Source organism: Salarias fasciatus, chromosome 17 (genome assembly GCF_902148845.1).
Source record: "Salarias fasciatus chromosome 17, fSalaFa1.1, whole genome shotgun sequence".
In the NCBI taxonomy this organism is placed as follows: domain Eukaryota; kingdom Metazoa; phylum Chordata; class Actinopteri; order Blenniiformes; family Blenniidae; genus Salarias; species Salarias fasciatus.
Genome location: NC_043761.1, coordinates 7,677,720 through 7,699,529, shown reverse-complemented (window position 1 = coordinate 7,699,529; position 21,810 = coordinate 7,677,720). Strand labels below are relative to the sequence as shown.

At 43.4% G+C, this 21,810-nt stretch overlaps 1 protein-coding gene across 2 annotated transcripts in view; it reads right to left on the bottom strand.

The window, feature by feature from the left end:
- The window catches only part of tbc1d22a (TBC1 domain family, member 22a), a 121,082-nt gene that overhangs the window by 51,430 nt on the left and 47,842 nt on the right, over positions 1-21,810 (bottom strand). For both annotated transcript variants that reach the window (XM_030113355.1, XM_030113354.1), the window contains exon 10: positions 5,964-6,070. In XM_030113355.1, coding sequence (XP_029969215.1) covers positions 5,964-6,070 — 107 coding nt within the window. The remainder of the gene's footprint in view (positions 1-5,963; positions 6,071-21,810) is intronic.

Sequence of the window (21,810 nt, the reverse complement as noted above, 5' to 3'; positions counted from 1 at the left end):
GTGCTGACTTGAATGCCATTGTAAATCTCTGGTGGCATTTCCAGAAAGAACTGCAGGAGACAGAAAGAATACATTCATAAAGTCAAAGCTTATCGCAGAACGAAAAATGGGGTGAAAACAAAAATCTAAAAGAGGCACGCAAACCTTCAAAGAAACTCATAGAGACATTGATTGGACCAAAGGTCAGGGGAAAATGTGAACATATTGACTTTAGTCATGGTCAATTTTGGAAAGAAATTTTGCAAAAGGTTATGGTACCATCTTTGAAAAATTATATTAAAAATGTGTTTTTCTATTTGTTTTTTATTTAATTTGTTTATATTTAGGTTGTCTGTGTTTTCCCGATATCTGGGATATCTATAGGTTAAGGAGGTTGAATGATCTGAACTGCAGTGTTATCGCAATCTATAAATGTATGAGAAAGTGCTCTCCTTGGAGAGAGGAAAAAAAAAAACAGACGTAAAGCCACGTGTGTGTGTGTGTGTGTGTGTGTGTGTTACTTCTGGGTGGTTCTTTCACTGTAAGTACAAACACAGCTCACCAATAAGGCTGACAAGACAGACAGAAACAAACATACTGTCATGCATCGTGCACATAGACTCACCATCTGGCGTATCTCTCCTTCTGTGTGTGTGTGTGTGTGTGTATCTGTGTGTGTGTGTGTAGGTGGAGTAGTGACTGACAGCGCAAGGTGACGGTGGGAGACCCCTGGGAGAACCAGAACAGGACATGGCGTCTGCTTTGGTCTGGCTACCGTCTGCTAGACGTCGTTACTCGGACCCCTGTTCCCACTCTGGAGAGACCCCATCTCTAGCTGGCAGCGCGAAAACAGATGGTTGCCTTGACAATGAGCAGACATGTTCCGATTGGCTCAGGATCCAAAGAGGGAGCCGTGCCGCAGCGAAAGAGGTGCTGCTCAACACGTAATCTTTGTAGGTTTTACATGAATTAAACTGTTGGGTTTTGTTTGTGTGTGTGTGTGTGAAACACAGGATGTGTGTTTGCATGCCTGGAAAATAGATCTACCCACTACAGATTCAAAACAAAATGATAATCTGTTAGAGGGAGGTTATGGCTGGTTCTTCCATCCCGCACCGACGTCCAGGTCTTCGTTGGGAATAGTGCTCTAAATTATCTGAAAAGTTCCGGGTTTAAATATCAGTCTGACATTCACAACTCTCTATCTTGGGATTATTCTGGACAGCGCGAGTGCAAATTATGCTCTCCAATTTAAGATCTCAATAGCAAAGAACAAAAAGATCATCATAAAAAAGGTTGCTCGAGACAAATCGCACAGACGACTTAAGTAATGATGGCCTAAAGGTTGGAGAAGGAAGCGTGTGCACGGTGGTCTGCGGGTTTGAACTGCACCATGGGTTACTGAGCAAGGCGCTTTACTCCCAGTGTGTGTGCAAGTCAAACTCTGGCGATCCAACTCCAAAAAAAGGGTCAGATATATTTTCATGTTGCCCCTCCACACACACACACACACACACACATACACACACTGGTGAGAACTAGTGTTGAAATATAATAAGTTCAGATCTCAGGGCAAAATTAAATTTCTCAAAGTTGGGTCCTGAGCTGAAAAAAAATACATTTAAGTGCTCCCGCTGTAAAAGCCATATCTGCAGAATTAGCATAAAAGGCAGGTTTTCATCTGCTGGCTTTAAAACTGAGAGCCCTCGGGGGTGTGCTGCTGGAATAATGGACTTTTTAAACTTTTTGACTTCATTTCCCTCTCTGGGCGTCGCAGGTAAGACACACGTCCGCAGGCTGTGCGTGGACGGCACATGACCGCCACATGAGAGCGCCATCCATGCTGGAAAATGTGACAAAATTAAATTGCTAAAGTTGACAGATTACGTTTTTTTTTAAGCTCACATTAATAATATTTCGTGGCCAGGGATTAACAAGAAATGTTTAAGTCAACAACACAACGCTGGGCAGAGATGACAGTCTCATTTAAATTCATTGAAACGGCAGATATGTAGCCATTTTAACAAGTTAAATTAGTGGAGTTAGCCAGAGGCGCTGTCCAATCTAGCGCAGCACAAGACTAATTGGCTGCTGGAGAGAATGGGGCAACATGCGGGTCAACTTAACAGAGATGTGTCTCAAACGGGTTAAATGCACCGATTTGCGGAAACCCCATTTACTTTTGCTTCATTTATTTTGTATTGAGCTATCACTCAGCCCCATTACGATTTGTGGAGAATTCAGCCTCCATCAGTTTGGAGGCACAATCATGCTTAAAGTCGAGCCTAATAATGGCGAACGGTAAAGAAACACAGAGCTCTTTGAAGATGACTAATGTGGCCACTTCTCATCCTGCAGCCCCGCCAGCTTTTCTGATCACGTCAGCGGTGGATGTGGCGAACGTGTGCAGCCCTGTTTGATGTGTAAATGAACTGTGTGCCGTTATCTTGTCTGTGCTGTTGTTAACACATACGCACGGACGCCGGCCCTGAAAGGTCACTCTGGGACACGGGGAGCGTCTGCGGTCTCCCGTTCGTGCGGTGAAAGCGCCAGGCGTGCTGGTGTGGGGCCCCGAGACTTTGATTTCATCGCATGCTGCTGCCGCTGCTATAAACCTCAGCCATTAAAAAAAAAAAAAAAGTGTTGTTCTAGGTGGACAAAAGAAGGCATGTTTCCAGCAAAACAAATCATCCACTTAGTCTGATTTTGTCAACACAGACATCAGAATAGCAGATCGCTCTAACCTGTCTTTTATCCCAGCATGCTCTTTGTGAGGAGGGGGCTGCAGCTCTGCCAATTACTGCAGCGCCTCATTAGAGAAGCTGGTTAAGTGAATTGACAGCCAAAATACTTTTAGGTGAGGGAGGAATAACAGTGAGGCATTGAAACCAGAGCTAATGGCCAATTTACTGTATGAAAATAAAAGAAAACATTTTGTGTTTCCACTGTACACCAGCTAATTTCATGAAATTACGAGAGAGGTACACTGACCATGGCTTGTGGATGGATGGGAGAAAGCCTCTGTCTTTCCCTGAATCTTCCCAACCATTTCCTGGATTTCAAACATCCCGTTACAGTTTGTTCTCCATAGTTGTGCAATTAAACCCCTTTAAATGCGTCACGATTGGTCCAAAAAGCCCGAGGACGACAGCTCCGGCTGGCAATACTGGAATCGCAAGGTGCTTAAAAGGTAATGCACAAATGTAATTGCATAGACAGACTCCGGCTCCGGCGGTAACCCCTCGGACTCCCCCCTTCATGGCCACGGTTAAGTGTAATAGTGTGTAGTGGATGTGAGAGGGTTTGAGACGAGGTCAGACCAAGGATCACCAACTAATTACGGTGCTGAGGCACTCAGCCTCCGTCAGATTGTTTAGAAAGCATTAGAAGGGGGAAACATCGGCTTCCCTGGTGCATTGCACGTAATTAGTTTGGAGTCAAGGTCACAAACAAACACCAGCGTGCGTGCACAAACAACAGGCACGCACGTACGGAAGCACACACAGAGACGCACGCTCCATTCTTCTGCTACTTCCTCGGCTCTGAAGCTTTGCATTTGCTCCGTCTCGCTCTCTCAGGGGCAGCAAGGCACGGCGTCGATTAATTTCCTGAATGAATAGCCGACCAAATGATGGTTATTTATGGATGTTCTCATTTCATGCGCAACACAAGCTCCTATTAATTACCTTTGGTGTAGGGCTTGGCAATATTTCATATGTCTTTAATCCTGAAATATATCGATTAAAAAACCCGATGTTAAGACAATTATTACTTTTCTCGATAAAACTTCACTACACACACCCAGGCCTCTCACTGCCATGGAACAATAACCATATTGGTTAATCAATACATTAAAAGACTAAATGCTACGACCATTTCCCGGACTGTTAGCTTAGATTAGGGTCGCTGACCTCGCCGAGGAGACTTGGCAGATGTTTCTTCAACTGTGCCAGGAAGTAGCGATTACAGTAGCTGTGCTGAAACATGGGGGACTTACAGGGGGAAAACTGGAGGATGCAGCCATGGAGCTTCCTCTATGTTTAGAGATTTAGAGCTGAGCAGTCGAGCTGTCCGCACGTTGGTAGCTTAGCTTATCGGTTTCGTTGGTGCTTCTTCTGATCATGAGTTCATAAATCTGCTTCTCTCAGTCGCCGCTAACAGCTCGATTATCGAGCGTCTTCGTCTAGCTGATGAAATTTCAGATGAACTCATCCGAGTGACCCACACAGTGCTGACAGCTCAGTAATGCATCACAGCAACACCACAAGCGCCGGTGAATTAATTCTATTACTTTCTAGAAAAAGCGAGAAGTGTAATAAAGCACGTTTTAAGTAACTACTGTAACACTAAACCAAACGCACAAAGACTTACGACACCAACATGCAAGGTCGACCTGCACCACGAGTGTATCGGCAGTGTTATCCAGTGACTTGCTGAAGAGAACTCTGAAGATGAAACAGCAGGTCATATCATCCCAAAAAAAATGGAGCCTGTATTGTGAGAAGGGGCAAATCGAGACTCTATAAGCAGAGAAACTAGACAAAAGAGGTGTAAAGTGGGATTTATGGTCTGTCCGAAACTGTATGTCGGACGGGCAGATAGTGTCGTAAAGCAGCCTCTCCTCACACCTTTCCAACGTCAGATAGCAAGCGTCTGTCTCGTCCATTATCCCTCCACAATCCAGCATTCACACCCACTCAGAGCTATGAATGGCCTGCTGTGTGGGGGTGAGGGCAAAGCGCCGGACTTCTTTATTTAGTGCCTCTCCCAATAGTTACTCAACTACTTGTTGCACTTTTCAGGCGTACAAACAGTGCGACTTGACCTGTCCATCTAAAGCCTCATTCCAGTGTGGTCATTCAGAACAGAGTAAAAAGAAAAAGAAAAAAAGAAAAAGCAAAAAACACTTCCAACCACGATAGACTGCTATATTAAAGAACTGAATTATTACAAAACACTCATAAAGAAAAGTTATAGTTGCATGAATGGTTACAGTCCCACTGTGAGCACTCAGGATGACACTCGGGCTGTTATTAAATGCTCACAATTAATGGAATAAGGACATGAAAATTCATAGTGGCAGAATTATCATGTTGTATAATAGAATTATGATGTAGGATATCTCACAGCTGATGGACCACCAATATGAGTCACTGAATAAAACCTTTAATCCCACACTGCTCGGGCTGCTTCACAAGTGTAACAGCTATATGTGAATTGTATAATAGATTATATGTTTGGGTCTTTGATATGAGTTTAACCAGAGGTGGCAAAGTTGAGGGGATGCATGCCGACTGTGACTGAAAGTGTTTTTATGTTTGACATCCCTGAGCTAAACCTTCATTAAATCCATCAATAACACAATATGTAATTATCCATATGTAATTAAGATGTTTCTTTACGGTATTAAAAAAATCAAAGACAAAAAAAAAAAGCTAATGAATACTCCCAGATCGCGTTAACAGTTCATGTTAGACGTAAATATGATCACATCAAAAACAAAGATGAAATACATACATGGGATGTGTTTCAGACTATTCAAATCTTTTGATTAAACAAAAAAAAAAAAAAAACTGAAGTCTCTTAACATCGGTTGTTTATCTACTACGAGTAATAATTGGTCATTTTCTTTAAAACTGGAGGCTCACCGAGAGGTTGTCATTCAATATGTTAAGATATTCAGACATGCTGTGAGCAAAGCAACAGAATGTTCCATTAAAATAAGGGGGAGAAAGGAAACCATTAATAGGAAGAAAATAACCTTCAGATATACTTTTTTGTGCAATTATTCCTCCACAAATAGAAGAGAAAAATCAGCTTCCCCTCTGAACACCAGACAGCAATGCTAGCCACATGCTAGCTATTTATTTAACTATTGTGAGGAAAATATAAATATCATTCATGGAGTTGCTGTCCAATCAGAGACACATCGAAAGATTTGTTTTAAACCAATGTACATGTGATCTACACACACGTGGGCTTACCTGGATGCCATCCAGCAGCTTGCTCATACACCAGAAGCTGTCGGCCTCGATGTTCCTCAGAGCCTCCTCCTGAAGACTGGACACGTCAAAGTTTTCTACCTCCTCCTCTGTGGACGAGAAAAACGGGAAGAAGGAGAGCGCATGAGGGGATTGGCGAAAAATGACGGATGGAGCGTCAAAGGGAGTTGGTGGGAGAGCCGCTGACTCAAAGTTCTTGGCGCCATTCAAAAGCCCGCCACTCCGACAGGGAGAGCGGCGAGTCATCGGCGCGTGGGGAGAGCGGGAGCCATGGAAGACATGAGGAGGTGGGTTATGAAAGAGACGTATGGAATAAAACAGTGGAAAATTGGAGCAAACGGAGCATAAGACGCTAAATGCACAACGACGTAATGATTAGCATCTCCTGAAAGTGGTGGTTGAGACTCCACAATGGCTTTGTTTAAATCACTTCAAGAGGAAATGAGAAAAATCAAGCGGCTTTGCTTCGATGTTTGAACTTGCTGAAATGAAATCACTAACTGTAATCAGGTCAAAACCTTTGCACAGCTCTGTTATCCTGACAATCTGCTTACACAGTGTCCTATTTTTCACTGTACACTTTTTATTAGTATAATCTGTTTGACTTTCAGGATTTGCATTTGATTCATGCCACATGGCGACTGCTGTGAAAGCAAGTACAAAGGCAATTTTAAAAAGCGAGGTGAGGAGAGTCGGGCTGAAGGCTAACTGGTCGGCAGATGAGCGATGAAGAATTTAGCCTCACACGCCGCTGACTGAACAAAAAGAAATAATTTTTGGAGCGCCGAGCGCGCCGGGTCCACAGTCATCTCCGCTGGGTGACTCCAGCGATGGGTGTCATCAGATGTCATTAACGGCGGCAGTGTGTGACGGACTGCAGGGGCTCTGACGGGCTTCTGACAAGCCACTGACAGCCAGTGGGGAAGAGATGGGACAAGACTGATTAACAATGATCTGGAGAGGAAGAGAAAAGAGACACGGAGACGGCGCCAGGCAGAAAAAGAGCAAAAAAAAATTAATAATTTAAATTGAGCAAAAGTGTATGCATATGTAACCATATTACCAAAAAAATGCTACTTGTATTTAGATTTTGTGTATTTTCTAATAAACCCCACACACACACACACACACACACACAGGAGCTGGCAGCTCTACTTGGTATCCTTGGCAACTCCAGAGGAATGTTGTCAAGGTTGTAATGAGCATGCTCGGGCTGACAGACAGACAGACGGACAGGAGGCTGGCAGCAGGCCAGGAGAACAAAGCTTCTAACAACTCGGCTGCATGTCCACAACAGTGTGTGTGTGTGTGTGTGTGTGTGTGTGTGTGTGTGTGTGTGTGTGTCTGTGTGTGTCTTCCCACACTGGTGGGGACATCAACTTTAATGCGTACTGACCAACGAGGTCTCATGACACTGTGGGAACAAAAGTCAAAGGCCTCCAAAAAAAGAAGGGGGGGGGAATAAATACATGTTTAAGTGAGAACTTTTAAAAGCCAAACACAGCAGTGCACTAAGTTTAGAACCAAAAAGTACGTGTTTGTTGAATTCTGCCAGATAAAATTGCCTGGAGCCCCAAAATATATTGAACTTTTATTATTTGCCAATAACTGTAGTTTTTGTCACGCTGATATTTAAAAAAAAAAAAAAAAAACTACCAACATTTTAGCACTGTGATTCACAGTCTGAGGCTTTGGTTACATTTTTTAAATCTGAGTACCTGTGTACATGCCAAGAGCCACTGAAAACCCAACTTTTTGACAGCGGCTCCTGCCGATGGCCAGAATCGGCAGCGAGCTGCTTGCACCTTCATTTCATTGAAACCTTTCATCCCGACACACCGGGCCACGCTGCCGCATTCACACTCACAAAAATCTAATTTTGCTCGCATAGCTACCAGATCTTTAATACCAGATATGACGGTGGTCAGCAGCCGAGCTGTGATTAGATGTCAGCTCAGTTCATTGGAGCCACAATATCCACCCAAGCAAAGAGGAAGAAGAAAAAAAAAAAAGGGAGCAAGCGTAACACAGCCTCGGGCCACACGTAGCAGCTGTTACTGTGTATAAATACAGAGATATAATCTCATGAAATCCAATTTTTGGGATGACATCTAAAGAAATCAGTTAAAGGCAAGAAGTGTAAACATATCCACAGTCGGAGAGGCCATCCACTAAGAAAATATTACAAGTCAGAGGCAGCTGATGGGATGAAAACTCACAATATTTTTCCTCGGCTTAAACTGAGGCCAAATGCACAAGCCGACTACAATCAAGCAGACGTGGATGTGGTGTTGGAGCAGCTGTTCTATGTGCACAGAGACAAAAGCCGCCACCATCTGACCAATTTAGAGTCACTATTTAATTTGATGGCTCCTCTATACTGATGCGGAAGACAATGGCATTACATGAATACGAGCCTCTCTGGGGGAAGCGGCAGCTCTGAGCAACAGTGATGGCATTAAAACGGTGGTTGAAAAGATTAATTATGGACAGGCTGACTGGAAATTCGCGTGGTGTCATTGCTGATTAACAAGGTAGTGAGAGCGCTTCTGCTGCGGCGTCGTGGGAGACCCTGAGCATCCCAGAGTCTCAAAGCAGTCTTTGTTGTGTCTAAACCGTTGCTGTCAGGCCAAGTTTCAAAACTAGACCTTGACTCGGGAGCAGATTAGAAGGGACGGCTTCCAAGAGTCCGGCAGTTGTACAGGAATCGAGCATAGCTCATCACAATAACAAGGGCACACCAGAGGAAGGGCTGAGAGCAGGAGAGGCCATGTGGGGAGAGTGACTGGACCCAGGACTCAGGACTGAGCGTGGCCGGATCACAAGGCAACACTGCCCCCTCTGGTCTCCAGAGTAAGTGATGCTGACACCAATAACCTGCTTTTACATGGATGAATGCTTAAAAACAGCCGAAGCTCGGGTCATTAGTCATTTTCATGGTCAGGCAGCCCAGACGGCTTCTTTTGTCCACTGTTTAAAGGATAAAAGAATCAAAGCTGTGTGCTGAATGTCTGATGATTTAACAACCTGTTGCTGCCTCACTTGATCCACCTTCACACATGCAGCAGTGTCTTTCTGAACAATATGGCACACACACACGCACAGAAAAGGAGGCCATTAGGCCACCTTAAACAGTCAACAGACTGTAACGGCTGACCTGCCCACAAAAGGAGAAATTGCTAATTACATTCACAGGATCCATGCTTCAGTAGAAATTCCTTCCAGAAATTCTCTTGGTGATTACTTCTGGAGCTCTGCTTCCACAATAAGGACTGGCTGACAATACATGTCTGGGACATGATCCGTGTCTCTGAGGAAATGCTTCACAAATAAGAAGCCAGGGAATTTGTGGGAGCTCAAGCTTCAGTGATCTTCACATCAGTGAATTGGAGTCTCGGTGGCTTTACTTCTGATGTGATGTATACCTGCACAGTAATCTTTTGTCAAATAATACTGCCGACTTTGTGAAAGGAGAGTGTGAACTGTTTGAGAAGGAGGTCTGACATTCACCTTGGTAGGAGAACTTGTATGACACGGCCAACTCTGAGACACAGAATACACAGAACTGCCAGGGCCTCTGAGAAACAGCTTTTTGTCATCAAACAGTAGCAGAAGACACACAGAACGCAGGGTTCCTGGCCCATCTGAGAGGCCGTAACTGTATCAAAGGAACAATCAACACACAATTTCTGTGGGGGGAAAAAAAAAAAAACTAAAGCGATAACCGCAGAAGGAAGCCTTTTGTCCAGAATTAGAAACTTTTCTTTCCAGCATCCTGTTCTGTTGATAGCACCAATCAAAATGACTTCAGGCAGGGAAGAACAACCTTCAAACCTAACTCTGATTCCTGTTCTTTCCATAAATGGTGCATAACATTTATACCCTGCATTGCATACAATTGTCTCCTCAACTTTTAACATGATGTTAATGACTTCATACGACAGTTACGATGGGCTCTACGAGAACAGAGTTAAATCAGCATTTACCGGTGCAACTATCCATGCATCTGATTCTTTACGCACTGCTGAGGGTTTTCCTGATCTGCCTATTTATGACATTTGAGGCTTTTCTATGATACATTTGTTTTCAACGGTTTTGGGAGTAAACCGGACTGATTATATTGGATTGCCCATGCAGGTCGGCGAGTGTCCTCGTGGAGTCGACTGCACCCTGAGCTGCAGCACAGAGTAATCCCGGAGAAATCGACTTCGCGAACAAAATCAGTACGGAAATGTGCCGCAAATGTGTGGAAAAAGGCCTTCGATGTAGCAGAAGGTGATGTAGCCATAATGGACTAAAACGCTAAAAGCTGGCCCTCACTGATTGTATCATCCGTCCTCCTGACTGACGGGATGCCGCTGTTCACTAAAGCGAAGTGTTTAGGACGATTGAACGCGTCTCGACTTATGTTGACCTTGTGGCTCTTTGCTTTACTCCCCAGCAATCTGTTTCTCCTTCCAAAAGCACCAAAGCACACTTTCCGATATCCTTGACACGGCGCTAAGCAGACTTAAGAGCAAATACACTAAACCTTATACTTTCCGATGTTTTCGCTGCATGTTGTTCCAACGATTTGAGTGACTGTGAAAAATTTCTGTGCTGAGGGGTGCTGACTTATGGAGAGGCGGCAGACTTTTCTGGTACGAATTGAAATGTGAGAAAACAGCCCAAACTCCAATAAAATCATCACGATCGCAAATCCCTAACCAATGACTGCTTTCTTCAAATAATCTCCTTTCTTCCCTCTTCTACCACACCCATTTGACAGTTTTGTCTGTCACTACCTTGCCTCTCCAAGCTGTTCCCCTCCCTTGCGTTCATCCTGCCCCCGCCCGTGTTCTCACCTCGTCTCCCATTGGCCGCCGAGCCAGCTTCCTGCCAAGCCCCGGGGCTCGTTTCCTGTTTGTCCTGGCGCGGGGGGCAACTTGTCCAGCGAGACCAACTGCTTGGTCGCTGCCAGCTGTGAGCGCTTGGCACAGCTTGGCATGCGGAGCTGGGTTACACCTCCAGAGACCCGGGCGCCGGCGCCTGCATACACAGCCGCGCGCACGGCAAACACACAAACGCTCGCGCCAGTGCTGCCATCTGCCCCCCACAACTATGGGCCACAAGGTAATGTGATGTAAGATGATAAACGAGCTGGTTTAGCCTGATGTAATCATAAAGTGTGAGTGTGTGTGTGTGTGTCGAGCACGAGAGCCAATGTGTGTCTGTGTAGAAGCGACTGGCAACGAAGAAAAAAAAAAAAGCAGTCCCATTTGACAACCTTCTGTTGGTTCAAATTAATCACATGGAAAACCGAGCTGCCTGCCGCAAAAAAAAAAAAAAGAGAGAGAGAGAGATAGCACTCAATTGGTTTTAATAAGATTTCCTCATTCAAACCTCACCAGAACACATAAAACGGGACGATCATTACTTACAATTTACAGCTGCGGTTCAGGCGAAATCTAATGAATCTAATGATGTACAATCGCAGTGTTGATTCCAAGTGTCACAATTCACTTTTCACCTGCAGAACGACACCCAAGTGACACGGCCCGAGGCTCGGCGCCTCAAAAGAGAGGCAGACGTTAGCCGCCGGTTAGATTAGATAGTTCAAAGCCCCTCCTTTCAACTCCGCCAGCCCCCACCTCGTCTCACTTAGGCTTTAGACACAAAAACAAAGGGGAAAAAAAAAAAAAAGGAAAACGAAAAAGCAATTTCATCTCAGTGGCACAAAAAGTGCAATAACAACACCATTAATGAAAGCAGCACATTTTGCAATGAGGTGACATTCCTTCTGTTGAATATTTAAGAAGAGGAAAACTGGAAGAAAAAAACTGATTTAGCACTTAGAAGAAGCACACGCCAGCATATGTTAGCACAGGAGGTGCCATTCCAGTGAGAACAGCTTTACGGACGTGTTTGACACAAGATGTGAATGTATGAAAAGAGACCCACGGAGGTGAAAGAAACGAAAGCAGTGAAAGAACGGAGAAACCCCTTGACGTCTTCCCTAAAAAAGTGAACAGGAAGTCATGCAGGGTCCTCCCTTACTGCACTTCTTAGAAGTTACGAGGTTTTTCTTCAAAGTGCGACCCGGAGTTCACGCACAGAAAAGCGTTGAACTCCAGCCTCACTTATGATAAAGACCGCTCCGGGTCATAAAATCTACACAATCACTCCACAAAACGCTCGCATCGCCCCGCTATCTGTGCGACGAGCCGTGTGTCCATACATCAACCAGCAGGCCCCCAAAGCTGTTGGGAAGATAATGTTAAGCCTTCAACATCAAATGGAATACAGCTATTAATGTCATATCTGCCTATGTGCAGACACATAATGATCCACTCTGCCCCGAGGTGAGATGGTGTCTTCTGTGAGGAAGCGTCGAGTGTTTAATGTTGAACAAGGCTGTTGAGCCGTTACCACTGCTGCCAATACCTCCATGTTGGCTTTTGACCAGGGCTTGAACTAAGAACTGAGTGGCACCTCTGGTATAAACCGATCAGTAAACGGATAAGATTGTCTTTGTGCTCAGCTCTGTCTTCATCACCACAGTCCACTGTACGAACCGCATCACTTCTGCCACTCACTATCAACCAGATTTGGAGAATTCTGTATTCTTCTCAGACTCCAGTGTTTCGTCTTGAGCTGAAGTGATTAGTCGGACCATCAGTCACAGAGCAAAAACGTACACTTCACCCTGTATGAAGCCATTTACTAAATTATACACATGAAAATCAGAAGTCCCACTATCATTAGGTGAAACGTTTCTGAGAAGTGATGAATGTAAAGTGGCTTTATATTCACATTTTTCTCCCTCTATATTCTTGAACTATACAGCTCATTTAACTTAAGAACAGTGTTTGATGGTCAGCACTGGACCAGCTTGCAAATGGTATTTTTAACCCTCCATGCTTACTGTACATGGGAGACAGAGTTAGGTTCTGTATTGAAGTGTTATGATAGCTAAGTTCGGACAGTTCAAATTCAGGTCATTGTTCATTCAGTCGAATGGTTGAGGAAGCAGACTGAGCTAAAAACAATGAAACAAATACCCCTTTCCCACTGCAACTAACGGGTCGACCCGTGTTTTCAACCCGCTAGCGATCGGCTTTTTAGACTCCTTTCCCACTGCCTGCAGACCCGGGTCTAGCCGCCTGCTGGTGAGCCGCGTCGCTGCGTTTTCCCGCGCTGATGGTGTCCCACGTTGACGGCATCATCAGCGCGACGGAGCAAAACGAAAGTAAACAATGCAGCGGAACACAGTCCCCGTTACCTGTAGACGAATCTTCTCTTCCCCACGGATCAAGAGAAGCTCTCTGGTCTCGCTATCTTGCCAATGCTGGGTCATCTTGACGAAGGATATCTCACGCTGTGTCCGCACAAGAACAACAACTAGCGCGCTAACGTAGCCGTGTAGCGTCGACGTCATCATGTAAGTTCCCGGATGTGTCCCTCCCACTAAAAGCCGGTAGAAAGCTGACCCGGTAAATTCCCGGGTCGAATGCAGGGTCGAACGACCCGGGTCGAAATGCCGATTAAACCCTTTCCCACTGCCATAAGGAGCCGATTGTTAGCGGGTTTAAACGGGTTTTTTGGCCAGTGGGAAAGGGGTAAAAGAAACAATCCTCATGAAGGCTGGTTTAACTTAGTCTGAGCTAAGCAGAAATAAATGTGCTGTGAGTTTGTCACCAGAACATGAGAATGAAACTCCCAGTGAACTTTGAATGAATAAAAAACACTGCCAGCTAGGACCTAGAAAGTCATAAATTCCTTAGATTCTCAACTCTGCAGCAATCAGAGGAGAAAAAGTGCACAGCCCAGGCACAAATTCAAAATAAAGTGAAACTGCAGCCTCCTACACATCAGAACCACCAGCTGTTTTATCAAACTTCCATGATATCAAAGACATACATTCGTGTAGACGAATTAACGATACCATGTTGCTGATAGTGGTCCAAAGAGTTCACATGATGGCTAAAACTCAGGTAATTCTAAAGGTGAACTGTGTAAAGCAATCATTGCTGAGGCTGGCGCAGGTTCAAGAAAAACAGAGGAAGACTTTCATCAAGTCTGTTATTCAGACTAAACAAGTCTGGAAAACTAAGCACTCTACAGTTTTAGGTAAATGCAAAATATTTTACAATAAAAAAATGGTCAAACCAAGTACTGACTAGATTTAACTTTCTCCACTGAAATACATTCAGGTAAGGCTGTCATTGTTACTATTGTTCAGTTACTCACACATGTGCTTTAATTTTAAAAGAGTTATCTGTAAAATTCCGCAGAGCAGCAGATGCATCTCCCAGAGGGGGGTCGATCCCCCGCCTCTCCGTCGCACACTGTGCATTCCACACAACGATCACACAATATGTCATGTAACTCAAACATGTGCTCAAGAAGAGTTGGTTTCTATTAAAATTGGCTGTAAGAGCAGTGATTATATCTTCTCTCACCTGAAAGACAAGAAATCAAGCCACTCCTCAAATCGCTGAAAGTGTGACGCCACACTTCAGCATCACTTATCGACAGAGATTCAACAACGTAAAGGCAAACACTGAATTACAGCAACAGTCTGTTTGGTTGTGATTTTCTGGCGCTTCACAATACACCCAGTGCAGTATTTATCTTCTTCGCAGTGATATAAAAAAGGCTGAAATATTTCCATGAGATTGTGCACACGCTGTCTGCAAACACTGGATGGCTATAAAGCTGCTACGGAAAATAGAGGAAAAACTTTGACAGATGCAAGTTACAGAAACGCTGCGTATGCTTTGTCTTGTCCGATTACGGGCTTGTTTCGGAATCTTTATGCATCCCTGCGTCCCAATCTGTCTTCTGTTCAGCACAAAGCAGAGATTCAATTCATGGTAACATCTCAGACTTAGCAGTTTATCATTAAAGCTTTGCTTCTAGTCTTTAAATATCAAAACAAAAACAAACAGGCAGGAAAGTTTTGAAGCTTATAAATACTTCCAGAAAAGTTCAACACTGCACTCCGGTGATGTTTGTGGACTTCTGTGCGACAAATCAGGAGAGTAATTGTGAAAATGAAAGCTGGAAATGGTGAAATATCCTGCCTTTCTGTCCCCGGTCTGAGTCATGCCCTGAAGTCTGCAGCCTGAAAACCTTTGATTCTTTCCTGTCTGCCTCAGAAATGTACAAACACTTAAAGCTCCATACGGCAATTTGCAACAGGTGCTTCCTTTTTATTTCTTTAAGGAGGGGGGCATCAGAAAGTGAAAACGAAGACACACTGTAGGACGATTAGTGCAAACGTCCAGATCCTTTGTTTGAGCGCTTTTGTTTAAAAATGCTTACACATCTGGCTTTTTTTTTTCTTTTTTTTGTGAGACTTCTCGGCCCGTGTTGCATGTGGGTGTTGGTGCACGTGTTAATGATGCAACCAAAAACAGCACACGCCACCAGAGCGGCGGCGGCGGCGGCGGCAGCAACACGGTGAGATGACTGTTTCAATTGCCTCCAATTGCATCAGGTCAAGCGGAACGCGTCTCGCTGGTGACAGAATGATAAAACAGATTCTTCTTTTCTCTCTCCTTTTTTTTTTCCCAACTTTTTCTCCCAATCACACAGCTGACATGCAGAAATGGAGGCTTGGAAGAGATCTGAAGCCCTCTGCGCGAGAACAGCTTCAATTTATGGCTTTTTATAGTCAGGTAATTAAGTTAATCTAAAAATATTCAATAACCCCTGCGATTATTCACAGAACATCAATCATTTTTTTTTTTTTTTCTTTTGACAGAACTATTCCTTTGGATCATTTAGGAGGCTCTGTTGCGTTTTATCTGGAGCGACACCAGACAATCTCTGGGAATATGGGGGAAGTAAGAAGAGGGCTGGCTGCAGACGAAGGCACGGCTATTGATTTCGAGCATTATGTATCGTATCGCCGGACCGCTCGCAGCATGTCTGAGTGACTGCGCCCGCCGTTTCCGCGCCCGCGGCTGAAACGTGTCATTTTCCCAACGTGCAATTAAAAACAGCAAACAACAAATGTGTTTGCAACTAGTTATCACAAAGCTTAATGAGCAATTCCCGCATATTATGTATTTAACAGCCTGGTGCAATTTGTAATTATGCTTCCTGCGTCACCTGCTAAACATTTCCTGTGCAACAGTGAACAATAACTATGTTTTTCTGTCTTGTTTACCCGAGCTTGCCAGATATAATAGCACACATCTGTGGCTGTGTTATGATATGGATGCTACCTTTTCAAATGTGTGATTCTCCTGAAAACAGTCCCTTTTGATAAAGAAAATGTTAAAAAAAAAAAAAAAAAACCCTAAAAAACTGATATTTTCAGTTTGATCTTCGAGGTTTAGATATATTTATCAAGTGTAATTTAGGACTAAAGAGTGGCTCTCATCGCCTTAATATATAAAATTTTGTTGAGGTTGAACGAAAGGGCTCAAAAATGGCCCAAAATTCAAATTTTGATAGAAAGTCGATACATATTTTTCTCAAAGAAGTTTTACCACAAATGCAATTCTGAGTCAAAGTCACCAACCAACTGTAAGACGAGCACTTTTATTAACCACCTGCTGCACAAAACAAAAGTGTGATTCTTCAGGAAAAATGGTGAAAAAAGTGGTAATGAATGTAAAAAAAAAAAATCCCATTTCCTGGGCGATGCTACCAGAGGTTTAGAAAAATACACATTTCTCTTATATTTATAGCTCATCAGTGGCCATTCCAGACACATGTCGAGTCCTCTGCACTTCGCAGACAACTCAGAGTCTATTTTAAATGGAAGAAGCTTCAAAGCACGCAGAGAACATCGAGCCAGGCAGCATCTCCTCCTGAGCGATTATTGGTTATCATTGTCGGGGATCACACAGGGTGACCACAGGATCAATTGATTAAAGACAAGATCACCAAGCTCGATAGCTGATTAAAGTCAGCTAAGGTCGATTTGAAAGATCCTCACTGTTACTACTCCTCACAAAACATTTTTTTTTATACCTTCACAGGAAGTATAGAAAGAGTGAAACTTTTCTTCTTCCTCCATTCAGAAATGTGTGCCGTCTGATTGGAGATACACACCTTTATGAAAAGCAACTGTCAGAGCAGATTACTTGTGTAAATAATTCAAGATGTTACTTTGTACTTACTTTTATATGTGAACATAATAGAAATCTATGCACACTTACTCTATTCAACCCTCTTTGTGGCATTTATAAATGATAATGCAGTGCTTTCAAAAATGTAGGAGAGCATACACACACACACACACTCCACAGGTACACTCTCACCTCAAATCGTACAATAAATTGGATAGATAAAAATACTATATGGAGCCTCTTGAAAGCAATACAAGTGGAGAATGAATGTAAAGTGGCAACGATCAAAGGTGTGAATAAATAGAACATATTTCAGTGGAATGAAACAGAGACATTTATCAAGAGAAAGTTGGAGACAGACAGAGGCGGACGGTCAAAACCACACAGCCGATTCAATTTCTGCCAGACCAAATGCTATTACTTAACCCCTGAAACATGGTGATTGCCTTCTACACCAAATAGAGGAGTGGATACTGAAGCAATGCGCGGGCCCGCTGAGAGACAAAGAGGAGTCGGCATCAACGAAAATTGAAGAACAAATCTCCAACTGTCTGGGGGAAAATAATGCGGCGGGCCGAGTCAATACGGAGCCGCGGCGAATGATTAAAGCAGGAGAAATTAGAGAAAGCAAAAGTAGATAAGGAGCAAACTAGAAAAGACAGCGTTCCTGCTGGATGTCAGCAGCTGTGCTCAGGCAATCACTAAGCAGCTCATTAGAGCTAATAACAGACGTTAATCAGAGGCAGACTTAGAATGGAAGACTCGACCAACGGTGGCCAGACCACGGGGAGAAGGGAGCCGATATTAGTTAACCGCTTGCTGGCCGAGATCCACTCCACAGATTGCTCAATCTATAGACAGACAAACAGGCAGATGGATGGATACAAAGAGAGGGGACTGGAGGAGGAGACGGGAATTGGACAGAAAGGCAGAAATGAGAAGAGAAAGCTGAGAAAACGGAAGAAAGATCAACTGAACTCAGAGGGAGGGGAGACAACATGTTTACAATTAGGCTTTGTGGCGGTTTATTGTTTGAAAATCTATAAATGTTAAGGAAGCAGCACGTCGGGGAGTCAAATTGGCGCCAGTTGAAATTCCAGAGGGTACACAGAACCCCACAGCTGAAGCAATGAGAAGGGTGGAGGAGCTGGCGCGCTAATGGGACAATATGGCCTACATTCTCAGTGTTCGGGATTTTCTGGACAAAGTGGGTTGCTTCTCCGCCGCCACGGCAGCCAATTAACTCCCCCCGGGCTCCAGTTGGCGAGTCGGCCCAATGGCCAGATTAACGTGACCGGGCGAGTCCGTTCAAAGCAACACTCATTATCGGATGAAACAACTCACTCCTCGGCTGTTAATTTTACAAAGTTGTGAGATGGACTGCCAGCCGGAGCTAGATCTCACGCAGGGCTCCTTTTCTCTCCTCCAGGTGAGAAACAATCAACACCTTGCAATACTTCAAATAAATGCGGGACACAGTGACCACTTGCGCTCCTAGTTATTACCTTCCGTTTCATCAGAGGACGGCATAACAGTGATACAATCACAACGCGACAGAAAGATGGATGAGACAGCATAACTTCCTCCTGTATTAACGAAAAAAAAGGGGTCCAGAATTTTAAGACGTCAGAGTCTGAGCAGTATTGACTGGCAGCAGGGCATCGATAACACATCTCTGCTGGCAAATTCCATCCTCGGTGTCCATTTCTGAGGCACTTAGGTTTTACTTTGTGGCAGCTGTCAAGTGAGGTCAGCTTGGAAACGCAACATGAGCGGCTGCTTGCTCTGAAATAGGGAGAAATTGGCAACACAATGCATCGCGCAATAAACAGGTTAAGATTTGTTTATACTACAACATATTACCACACTGTAACCAAGGCTTTGCATTATCATCCTTGAAATTACATACTGTTAAGATTCTCATTCTATAAGAAATCCATTAAATACATCTTTTTCGAGCAACCATAACAACGGGATCTGATGGATTCAAACGTCACTTCATTTTATGCACCTCAATAGAAAGCAGGTGCATTTATTTTAAATGCATCAATCAATTGAAGTCCATTTTATTTACCAAAGAAATAATACACCACCATTAAACCTAATTTTCTGATACTTAAGTATGTTTTTTTTGTTTTTGTTTTTTTTAACATAAAAAGGAGATCATACACATTAAAAAAACCTGTGATGGACACATTGATAAACAACTGGAAAAAGAGCTCATGAAAAGAAATTCCCTCATTTTAAAGGACATGATGCTCACAATTTTGATAAACTGTACTGAACTGTTAATTACTTCTCTTTTAATCAAAAGACTAATTGCAACAAGTGGAGATAACAGTATACTAACCAATTTGAGACCGGATCACTAACTTTTCCAGCCTTCAGATGCCTTCCTCTACTTTTTTGAGATCTCTATCTGCCATCAAATATATCACTCTTGGGTTTGTGAGATTTACAAGTCGCTGCTTCCTCTATTTATTTCCTTTTATATTTTGGAAGCGTTGGAGGCACAGTACTGCTAAAAAATTGAACAAGTCCTCTTAAACGGCACTTTGCTTCGATCAGCACGTTGAGCCGGTCCTCATATAAATGCTGGGCTGCGCAGCGTGACTGAAGACATCATGCCAGCGCACAAACAGATCAGGGGAGGGACATGGAGGGAAAACGATGAGAATGGAAGAGGAGGAATGAAAAAGAGAAGACATGCAAAGGTAAATCGACATGCTGAAAGGGCCAAAATTGACCAGCAAAAGGAAAGTGGATCAAAGGACATATGGCCAAGTGTTCAACAGTCATGTAAAACTCTGTGATGACATTTCAATGTCAGTTTCAGAGAAGAAGAAACTTCATTTGGAGACAAAGTTCCCAGTGTCACACAGTGCATGTTTGTTTCTAATATCCAGCTACAACACCTTTTTCTTTAAATATCTGGTTTGTGTTACTGTGTGGGTTTGTGGCGGCTCACCTCACCTGTCTGTGCTGTGTGTGTGTGTGTGTGTGTGTGTGTGTGTGTGTGTGTGTGTGTGTGTCGCACCCCTGCAGGCTTTTCATCACAGCTGACTGACAGCTTGCTTCCATCTTCTCAGCTTTGTCCCTGGGTGATCCACTAGGCCGGTCTTTCTGCAGTGCTGTGTGTTCTCACACACACACACACACAACACACACGAACACACACCCTTCCCCGCGCAGTGACATTGCAGAGGCTGGATGTTGTGTACATGCACAACAAGTTTGTATTCCGACTTTCCAAATAGATGTCCAGCAGAATTTCCTCTATTACCCGAGGATCTCCATATAAAGGCAGTCAGTATATAACTGTAAAGGTTAGACATATAGACATAGAGCAGAATTATTCAGTCACAATGTTACCCTTCCTGTGGACCTCAGTGAACAAACTTTCTCCAACGAGCAGCACTTTAGCTCCCAAAAAACTCATGTAAGATTTCAAAATAACGTCTCAACAAATTCAGTAAACAGACTTGTGCCATTAAGTAATTTTTCAGAGAAAAAGAAAATCGCATAAAATGTCACAGAAAAAGGGAAGAAGGGACGTAAAGCTCTTACTCCCCTAAAAGCTGACTAAAACTGAGGTGCATAATTCAACAACACACCCGCGGCAGACACCATAAGGGGAGCATATTGTGGAGGGAAGTACACATTTGTCCACATTTGTGGAAGCTTTAAAAGAAGCTTTCTGAGAAAAAAAGCATGTGTCGGGGGATCAGAAGAGCCTTTATGTGCAATTAAAGAAAGAAAAAAAAAAAAAAAGGTTAAAACACAAATCTTTTACAGCCATATCGAGACCTTCAGGATCCCCCGCCGTCCAACCACATCCCAGAAGGACTCTGACTTCACGGCTGGCCCCGGTTGGTTAGGCACCTTATTTGTCCCTTTACCTTCGCTCGACTCTCTCCAAGCGAGAGTTGTTTAAGTGTCGAAGGCTTTTTTTTCCTCTCAGTCACACGCTCTTCGGTAATTCGCATTCCATTTGGAGACGAGCGTCTCCTTCTGTCGCAATGAAAATATTCAAATTTTAAAAAATATGCCGAGCGCCTTTTACATCTGTCTTTATCCATCCTTCTGCAAGGGCTCCCCGCTCACTGGGCACATTATCCGAATTCAACAAGGACGACAACTCGTGCGTCCAAAATAGTGAAAACTACATGCCGATTTTAACAAACACTGTTGTTCTTTTATCCTTTCTTTCTTTTTAAAGAAAACTGTTGGTGCTTTCCCAAATTGCTCAAGTGTGTTCACAATAGCTTAAGAAGCAAACAGTCATTTCAGTTTCTTAAAGACATAAAGGACTTTTTTTTTTCTTTTGAGGAAAACTAAATGTTTCCCGTATCCACAGATTCAGCAGGCAAAACTGGCATTCATGATGCCGTGGAAAGTATTTCCTACTATTATCTAAACAGAACACTAAATGCACCATTTCTGCTGAAAAAGCAACACTTATGAAGCTGAAAGTGGCTGAACTGCTTGGATGTGAGTTTCTATAAACAAACAAAAAAAAAAAAAATACAATAAAAGTTGAACCTCTATAAACGCTGCTTGTGTTCTGAAATGACATGCTGCATTGAGTTGCGCAAGTAAGTAAACCTGTACAGCTCTGTATGTTGAATGATCGATGGTAAAACCCCATTTATATGTCCAACACATGTAACTCTATGTCTAGGGTTTTTTTTTTTTCTATTAATGCTATATTCTGCTATCACAGCATGAATCATTTTTTTTTTATTCCTGTACATCCTTTGCTT